The following is a 9,954-nucleotide window of genomic DNA, read 5'->3' on the forward strand; positions in this document are numbered from 1 at the left end:
GCTATGGGAGACGGATTAGAATCAACTTGAGCGCTCAGGGAGGGAGGAAAAATAAATATCGAGCTAAGCTTGATAGTGAGCGCAGCGGTGTCAAATTATTCCCACACCCCTTATTTTAATTATTCTCAACACAGAAACTTCTCATCTTGTAGGCCTTTTTCCTAACCTTGGCTCACATCTATCTCTCCCCCCGATTGTCAGCTTTTACTGACAAATCCAAACGGCTGCTTCCAGCTTCCCCTTCGTTCCCAATCCAGTTACACTCCAGAACGTGATTCACTACACCAGATTAGACGGGGATCAAGTTCCCCCAGCTTTATTGCTGGAACTAAATCCGCTCAAAACCTTGGGTTAAATTGGTAGGTTTGCCACAAACTCCAGGATCATTTTGAAGCAGGGATCTGTAATAAGTGACGAGGAGAAGCCGCTACTTTTGTTTACCGATTTACCTGGGCTGTGGAGCTCACCAAATCCTCTGGAGGGCTATAAAATACTTTCTTTTTTAAAAATAACTTAGTTGAAAGGTCAAAGGCGTTAAATGTGCGGTGAGGGGAGCCCATTAAAAGGTGCAGGTTTATTTCACCAAAAGGATAGATGTATGATGATTCGACAGGAATGAAGGACTTAACAGTGCAATCAAAGAAAAAAACACTATATTAACATAATATGAATACTGCTGGATCAGGCCCGTCTCACAGTGACTGACTAGATGCCTATTAGAAACCAGCAAGCAGGACATGAATGCAACAGCGCTTGGTTTTGCAAGAGAAAAAGAAGAGGGCAGATGCCGGAGACAGAACTTCATTATCTTTGACAGCTCTGTATTAAAAACAAACAAACAAACAAATTTTCTCTAGCTCTGTATTAGATGGGATTGGGGAGCTGCAGCTTATTGCGCAGAGGTGAGAGAAAAGTTCTGTGTGCCAGAATTCCTGCTTCTGCAGCAGTCTTCTTCCTCCATTCCATCTGATCGCCTTAGAGGGGTAGAACGATGGAAACCAGGCAGAGGGCCTTCTCGGTAGTGGCCCCCGCCCTGTGGAACGCCCTCCCACCAGATGTCAAAGAGAAGAACAACTACCAGACTTTTAGAAAACATCTGAAGGCAGCCCTGTCTAGGGAAGCTTGTAATGTGTAATAGACTATTGTATTTTAATACTTCGTTGGAAGCTGCCCAGAGTGGCTGGGGAAACCCAGCCCAATGGACAGGGTATAAATAATAAATAATAATAATAATAATAATTATTATTATTATTATTATTATTATTATTATTATTATTAACCTATAGCAGGGATGTGGCCATGAGTGGAACCAGGATTTTTGTTGGGGGGTGGCAGGACTTTTGTTGGGGGGACAGAACCAAAGTGATTGGTCAATTAATTATTTGTATTGCCCTACTTGATCGGGGGGGGGGGCGAGCTGCCCCCTCTTGCTGCTCCCATATTGGCCCTCCAGATACTGCTGAACTACAGCTCCCTCATCCCAACCACTGCCATGATCATCTCCACCCCCCTCGTTCAGCCCTGAGGTCCAGCTCTGAGGGCCTTCTGGCGGTTCCCTCACTGCGAGAAGTTACAGGCAACCAGGCAGAGGGCCTTCTCAGTAGTAGTGCCTGCCCTGTGGAATGCCCTCCCATCAGATGTCAAGGAAATAAACAACTATCTGACATTTAGAAGACATCTGAAGGCAGCCCTGTTCAGGGAAGTTTTTAATGTTTGATGTTTTATTTTGTTTAATATTATGTTGGGAGCTGCCCAGAGTGGCTGGGAAAACCCAGCCAGTTCAGCGGGGTATAAATAATAAATATTATTATTATTATTATTATTATTATTATTATTAGACTAATGAGATTTTGGAGAAGGGGTGTAGGTTCCCCACTCTTGACCTGTGGCATGGGTTGCCAACACACACAGAATTTAAAATATATGCATATATTTATAACCCTCTTTTTGCACAAATCCCAGAGCAAGGTGCAACATAAAATAAAACAGTATACAAATCACATAATTACATCAGCCCAACAACGGGTGCCACTTAGAGGCCCTCCCTGGCACCCACAGGATTCCACACCCCCCCACACACACTGTTGCCCCTCTGAAATTAGACGTGAAAGAAGCCTTCAGTTGTGCTTGTGTGATTGCAATGGCGGCGGCGGGGGGCGTGAGTGTTTGCGGTGTTTGTGCAGGTACATTTTCTCCAGTTTGCAGATGTGCCCATGGACCGGTTGGTAACCACCTGACTTTAAAGCTTCCAAACAATTAGAATTGGGTACCATGCAGCAAGTTAGGATTAAAGAGGAGTCTTTAGACTTGTTGACATAGGCATGTGTTTTACTTAGTTATGGGAGATCCAAGGAAGGAGCATTAGGAAACAAAGCCTATATCTACCTGTCTTCAGCACAGAAACGCAAGAGTATAGGCTGAAAACATCTTTGCAATAGACTTGCCTTTGCTTGTAGATGCATGAAGGTAGAACAGTAAGCCAGTGGAATTGAGATGGTTTTCCCGCTGAAGGTTTTTTGCATATGAATTACCTTAACAAAAGCAGCACAAAGCTAAGGAGTTCTCAGTAGTTTTATCCTGTGTTTTTCCCTTCCCACCATCCAAATTTAGAATTTAGGGGGCAAGGCAAGCTCAGGGTTGTCATGGCAGAGCAAGATGCATCTAGGATTATTTATTCATTGCATTTCTATTCCACTTTTTCCTCCAACGAGCATACATGGTTTCCCCCCATCTCATTTAATCCCCACAAGAACCCTGTGAGGTAGGTTGGGCCTGAAGTGCAGTGACTGGCCCGAGGTCACCCAGTGACCCAGCAAAACTGCTTAGGCTAGAATAAATCACAGACACTCAGCTTTGCAAATAAGTGAAGCTTTTACTCACTTACTCATTTTACTCCAGAAGTTACATCCATTTGTTGGCAGTAAAATAAAGATGAAATAAGGTTCCAAACAACTTGAAAGAAAAGGACTTGGTTTCCTTACAAAAGAGTCATGCAGTCTTTGAGTTAGAAAAGATGCAGGCTATAAAATCTCCTTTTAGAGGGATTCAGTTCACTTGCAGGGAGCCATGGCCGCATGGCTGCTTCACTTGTTCCAGAAAGCATGAAGAGAGAAAAAAGGGGTGCAGAGGCTGCTGAGAGACTGCTGAGCCACACTCACTTGCCACCTGAGCCTAGGGCTTAGGTTAGCCCTTTCATGCACGCAAGTGTGAGTAGGTAGCTATATATTGCAACAATTTTTTACTTCAAAACTCCCTTAAGATGCTAACATTCGAAAAAGTACAAGTAGTTCCAGCTTGTTCTGATGCGTTCTCTGTTCTTGAATATTCATAACATGGTTATAATTAAAATATATCATGGTAAAACATATATAGCGCATTGCTGTGGCATGCAACGGCAGCCTTGGTGAATTTGTCCTACTGTCTATTAAAGGCATCCACATCCCTGAGCTTTAAGACAGTTTACTAAGAGGTGTGCTGCAATGCCGCAGGTCTTACACAGCACTCGAAAGACCTGACTGGCCCCCTGGACCTTGTGTGACACCTTTGCTTTAAGATTTGGATATCCTTCAGCCTCTGCTAGTCACGTTTCACAGAGTCCTTATTTTAGTGCAGGTGTGGGGACACTGCCCATCAGCCGCAGCAAGCACGGCCATACCTGGAGGGCCAAAGGTATTGTTTCAGTGCCCTGTAATTTATTCTACACTTCTCACTCTCGTGTTCTGGGTTGGTTACTGTCGGAAGCTAGACAGTGATTACACACGGCAGTGACTATTTTTATGACCTTGTTATGTTGTCTGCTGCCTGACATGCACTCACTGCTTTTTTTTAACGTCGTCTGCCAGCCTCCGTCACCTGCCTATTCCTTCTTCATTTCCAGATGGTGTTGTCTACGCTCTAGGCGGAATGGGTGCAGACACCTCTCCACAAGCTCTGGTGCGAATGTATGACCCGGCAAAGGATCACTGGCAGCCCCTGCCTTCGATGCCCACCCCCTGCTATGGGGCCTCCACTTTCTTGCACGGGAGCAAGATCTACGTGATGGGTAAGAAGTAAGGAAGCAATGCTTAGTTGACTAATCGGCTAGATGGGCGAACTAAAACCATTATAATCGGCTCGCAGATCCCGAGAAGGACAAAAGCCAGAGTTGAGAGTGGGAGGGATGTGGCTTAGGAGAGAGAGACAGAGAGACAGAGACCTACTGGATCTTTACTCAAATCCGGAGCTGTGGCTATGGGAGAAGCAATAGCCTTTTGGGATATTGAGGCTGTGAACCCCGCCAAAGTAGGCTCAAGTTGTTATACAGTGGTACCTCAGGTTACATACGCTTCAGGTTACATACACTTCAGGTTACAGACTCCGCTAACCCAGAAATATTACCTCGGGTTAAGAACTTTGCTTCAGGATGAGAACAAAAATCATTCTCCAGCGGTGCAGCAGCAGCAGGAGGCCCCATTAGTTAAAGTGGTGTTTCAGGTTAAGAACAGTTTCAGGTTAAGAACGGACCTCCGGAACGAATTAAGTACTTAACACGAGGTACCACTGTACAGGTGACTCTCCTACTTACAAGGTAATGTTCCAGGCCCCCACACGCATAAACAGAGTTGCGTAAAGTGGGGAGCACCCTCTAAACGCCCTCTCTGCTGCTCTCTCTTCAATCCATACCAAAAATACTCCATCCAAAAATATCCACGACTAGAATTGAAGCTCTGAGGCCAGCAGGAGTTTGCAGGACACACGGGAAAGCAGGAAAGCACATCAGCTGTTCGGTGGAGAGGCTGAGTAACCCCGCTTACCTGAAAAGTAACCCTTCTTGAATCCGACAGAACTGACATCCGAGTAGACATGGTGTGGGTTGCACTGTTAGTCCCCAGGCCTTTCTCTCTGCACCAGAATCCTCAGCCACTGACTTTGGAACCAATACGGGTGGCTGAGCTAGTATTTTGGCGTTTCCTTTTCCCACAGGAGGAAGGCAAGGCAAGCTGCCCGTAACGGCCTTTGAAGCCCTGGATCTGGAAGTGAGGAGCTGGACCCGCTACCCGAGTGTGCCCAGCCGGCGTGCCTTTGCCAGCTGTGCCATGTTGGACGGCTGCTTTTTCAGCCTGGGAGGGCTGCAGCAGCCGGGACCCCACAACTTCTACTCCCGGCCCCACTTTGTCAACACTGTGGAGATGTTTGACTTGGAGGAGGGTGAGCTGGAGCCTGTTTGAAGGAAAGTGGGTTTAACGCAGAGACTGCGGTGGATTGACAGTGACTCTTGCCTGAAAGTGATGGCACAACAGCCTTAAGCAACTCAGCAACTCCTTGTGCTTCAGCCCTAGTCACACTTTCACTTCCCAGGCAATACCATATAAGACAGCCTTCTTGAACTCTGGTCCTCTCCATGTTGTTGGTCTGCAGCTCCCATCACCCCTGGCTGAAAACATCTTTGCAATAGACTTCCCTTTGTATGAAGGCTAAGATGGCTGAAGATGATGGGAACTGCAGGTCAATAACATCTGGGCACCAAAGGCTGATGAGCTCTGACATAAGGCCTTCCCTGGCTATCATCCAGCATCACATTTCACCACAGAGTGAGTGAAGACAGGGAACTGAGCTCCCTGAGATTAACTGCCCCTGCTTAAGATGGGTGAATGGGACACGGGTGGCGCTGTGGGTTAAACCACAGAGCCTAGGACTTGTCGTTCAGAAGGTCGGCGGTTTGAATCCCTGCAACGATGTGCCCTTCTGTTGCTCGGTCCCTGCTCCTGCCAACCTAGCAGTTCGAAAGCATGTCACAGTGCAAGTAGATAGATAGGTACCACTCCGGTGGGAAGGTAAACGGCATTTCCATGCGCTGCTCTGGTTGGCCAGAAGCGGCTTAGTCATGCTGGCCACATGACCCGGAAGCTGTATGCCGGCTCCCTCGGCCAATAAAGCGAGATGAGCACCACAACCCCAGAGTCGGCCACGACTGGACCTAATGGTCAGGGGTCCCTTTACCTTTACTTTAAGATGGGTGGATAAGGATTGCGAGTCATCTCTTGTCCATGTCAAGAGAGGTAAATACCCAAATTATAGCCCTTTAGTCAAGCTCCATCTTGGCATTCATAGGTTCTTGGCCAACTGAGTTGTCCTCCCCTTTAGTCTTAGTTCCTCTCCCTCCGCAGTGAGCTGAGTTCTTCCTCTCCGCCATCTCCCATCCAGGGTCCTGGAATCGACTGAGCCGTGCCATCCGCATGAGGGACAAGAGGGCTGACTTTGTGGCTGGACGCTTGGGTGGCCGCGTAGTAGCAGCAGGGGGACTTGGTAAGTGTGGCAGATGGGCCACTTCTGTGCTCTTGAGGTGTGCGGAAGATGGAGATGCACAATAACTTGTCCCAAGCTGGGGGTATGTTGGATTGCATGTGAGATCAAGCCCCTGGGCTTGAGGGCTTGTTGGATGGAATGCAACTCCTTAAAACAAGTAGACCTGCACCATCTCTTCCAAGTGTGTCATCTTCCCTTACCTGCTGAGAGACATGGATCTGATTTGTGAAATTGCTCCTTTCTGCCTCATTGTTTGGGTCTCTCTCTGCGTTCCTGTTCTGGATTAGCCTGCAACAGTCCCTGATTCTATGCACTATGAAAAGATAAGAACAGCCTGATGGAGCCGGCCAGTGTCCTATCTAATACAGCTTCCTGTTCTCACAGTGACCAATCATATGCATTTTGGAATCAGTCACTCAGAAGCAGGACTTGAGTGCAATACTTGTGATTCCCAGCAATTAGCATTCAGAGGTTTACCGCTTCCCCCAACCAGGGGAGCTATAGAAATGGCTTCCCCTGCATCTGGCAACCAGGGTATTGACTCTGTTTCTGAACACCAAGGCTAATACAGTTCTCGTACAAGTACATCAGTGTGCACAGGGTTTTCAGGTATTCCCTCCCCTGCAAGCTACCATTTTGGCAGCAGTTGGCCCAACCCATTTCACATACCGTGGTTAGCCATAAGCCACAGCTCACCGGGAACAAACAGCACACAAGTGATAGAGCACACCACATGAGCGCTGGTTCACATGTCACACTAAGCCAAGGCTTGTGGTTGGTTGCTCTTTGTTCTAGGCCGGGCAGGGCAAAATGGGAACAATGTGAGCAGTTCAGTTTGGCTTACTGTGATGTGCGAACTAGCCCATTACATGAACAGGAATTGAGTTGTATAACACAGGATAACTGCCTTTTGGTAGATAGAATCAAAGTGAGGGAGAAGGTGGCAGTTTTCCATTTTTGCACTTTGTGTCAGGAACACATATCTAGAACCAAACGCCTTTGGAAGGATGTGTTGGGGGGCCATGTTGCTACCTAACATGAATGAGTGGGACAGGCATTACAGCAGGAGAAAATACAGAGGGGTTGAGCCTTCCCTTCCTTCTGCACTGAATCTTGTAGGTCTTTCCTCTGCATTGTTGCAGTTTGCTCCTCCACCTCTTGCACAAACTATTAGGGCAGCCACTGATTCACTCATCTTCTTAGATACAGGTAAGTTTTGCATGCCATTTTCTCAGTGGAAATATATGCTGCACGATGCCTTAGGGTCCGTTTCAAGGATGGGAAATATTGCCTTCCAGATGTTGTTGGACTACAAATCCTATCATCCCTTGACAATGGGCCATGCTGGCTGGGAACACCATTGGGAGGGCCAAAGATTCCCCATCTCTGGGCTAAATGCTTTGCTACATGTCACTGAGACTGAGCATGGGGAGAGAGTGCCTTTAGCGACCTCTGTTTTCTGCAGAAAGCTCCTCTTTCTGTCAACTTCCTTGCCTTTCTTAAACACTACCCTAGATGTCCTCACAAAACACAATAATAAAGAAGGCATAGAAGTTAAACTGCAAAACTCCAACAAGGTTGTCTTTGAAATGAATGAGAGTTAGAGGCAGAAATTACCTGAAAATGTGCCATCTGAATGCTTTCAGCATTGGGTCTCTGGCTTTCATTCACACCCTCTCGGTGTAGCTGGCAGTCCTGGGATGCTGGCAAAGAGGCCTGCTGTGAGAAAGCATGCCAGGATCCGCTTGCACTGTTTCGGGCGTCAGTTTGAGTTCCAAATCCCTGCCTTTCATAAACATCACCTTGGCCTTTAAACGAAACCTTTCGTTCCTGCTGCAGCAGGATGTGCCATTGCTGTTCATGGGAGATGCTTGCCTTGGAGCTTGGCTCAGCCATAGTGTACTCTTGTACTAGTGAAATCAGTAGATATGCCAGATTTTTTATTTTTTGCAATTGCTGACACCAACTACCACTTGGCTCATGGATCCGCCTCTCTCCCCACCCCCTTTGCAGGGAACCAGTCAAGTGCTCTTGGATCTGTGGAAGGATTTAACTTGGCGAGGAAGAAATGGGAGCCCTTGCCGCCCATGCCCACCGGCCGCTGCTCCTGTTCCAGCTTGGAGGCTGCCAACCTGCTCTTTGTGATCGGAGGGGTGGCCCAGGGTCCCAGCAGCGCCGTGGAGGCCCTGTGCCTTCAGGAAGGCGTCTGAGCGATGCTTGCCGGTGGAGAGATTTCTTCTGCCAATACAAGCCAAGAGGACTAAAGTGCCTGACGACGATGGTGACGGGACATGCGTACAAGGGAGCAGGGAGGAGAGCATGTGCTCCGTTGCCGGCGCGGCGCCCTGCAGCAGCGACCTTTCCCTTTGCTGTTCTCCAAGTAGCTCATTTCATCTTTGCAAAGCATAGAGTAGTAGCTCAGAGACTGGGGCAGCCCTGCACAGTCAGCAAGGCACAGGCGAAGCGCCTTAGCAGCGCACCCAGCCAGCCGAAGCAAGATCTACTACTTTCTCAGTGCCACAGCAGGCGCAGAAGGTCTCCTGCTTCCCAGCCATGGCTTCTTCATTGCGCGTAGCCTTCCGACTCCAAAGGAACATGGAGAGAATATGGGCTGCGCCATGCTCAGGTTGAAGCGGCGGAGCGATGGCCAACCGGAACGCTCCATTCAGCACCCTCCCCTTTCATTGTCTGTCCCGCTGTTGAACTTTAGATTGTAAGCTCTCTGGGGCACAGGCCTCCCCTCCTCTTTCCTCCCTCTTTGCTTATGCTACTCCGTAAACTCGCCATGTATAACGGATATCGGTAGTGCTATATTGACAGCTCACGTTCTACTGCACCGCTGTTAAGGCTGCCGGTAAAAGGGCGAGCGATGACACGCAAAGTTGAGCCTGGGAGACGAACGCAGCAGTGAAGCAGCCATACAGCCCAAGACACAGCTCCACCTGCATTCTTGCCATGCTCATTGGGCTGCGTGGGTCTGGCCCTTAACTCCGAAGGACAGCAAGGTTTCCTCAGCAGGCTCTGGGGAGGAGCAGCGGAAGGTGCAGGCACTAAGCGGAGCAGGCACTCCAGTGTTTCTGCTTTTGAGTTGCCATTGCTATCCTTGCGCTGATGTCTTTTACGCTGCACCGCTAAGTTGACTCCAGGAAGGCTGGGTGCAGCCACGACACCCTCTTGTGTGTTCCTAACTTGGTCTGTGTCTCATGTAGCACATAAGGTGCCCTCTAGCCCAGTGCCTAGGAGGTGGTGTAGCACCTCATGCCAATAAAACCAGTGGATTTTTTTCTCTCTCTCCTGGTTTTCTGTCTCCTAAAAATGGGTCTTGTCTGAGATGTGCTCCATGTGCCTAAGCTGCTGTCTGCACTTAACTCTCAGCTGCTGCTGGTGGTGGTAAGCAGTCATTGTAAGATCAATTGCTAGCAAGTTGTCAAGCATCGACATAGGAGAGAGGGAGAAAGAGTGCTAAAAGGCAGATTTAAAGCTCATGTTGGACAAAGTTGTTAAGGCCCAACAGCAGCTTTACTTCTCCCCAGTCCTCACAATCTGTCAGATGCAGCTCAGCACTCAAACGCAGAGAAGAGCAGGAAGTTTAATTCTTTATTCAAGAAAACAGCAAACAACGCAGAGAAGCCTCAAGGCAGGGCCAGCTTCCATAGCACAGTTGACAGT

The 9,954-nt window shown here is 48.3% G+C and overlaps 1 protein-coding gene across 4 annotated transcripts in view; it reads left to right on the plus strand.

Annotated features, from left to right (window-relative positions):
• The window catches only part of KLHDC8B (kelch domain containing 8B), a 44,499-nt gene extending 34,931 nt beyond the window's left edge, over positions 1-9,568 (plus strand). For all 4 annotated transcript variants that reach the window (XM_053378504.1, XM_053378505.1, XM_053378506.1 and 1 more), the window contains 4 exons: positions 3,878-4,042; positions 4,963-5,187; positions 6,184-6,285; positions 8,299-9,568. In XM_053378504.1, coding sequence (XP_053234479.1) covers positions 3,878-4,042; positions 4,963-5,187; positions 6,184-6,285; positions 8,299-8,495 — 689 coding nt within the window. In that variant the 3' untranslated portion in view covers positions 8,496-9,568. The remainder of the gene's footprint in view (positions 1-3,877; positions 4,043-4,962; positions 5,188-6,183; positions 6,286-8,298) is intronic.
• Positions 9,569-9,954: the final 386 nt, after the last annotated feature.

Source organism: Podarcis raffonei, chromosome 2 (genome assembly GCF_027172205.1).
Source record: "Podarcis raffonei isolate rPodRaf1 chromosome 2, rPodRaf1.pri, whole genome shotgun sequence".
NCBI lineage: Eukaryota > Metazoa > Chordata > Lepidosauria > Squamata > Lacertidae > Podarcis > Podarcis raffonei.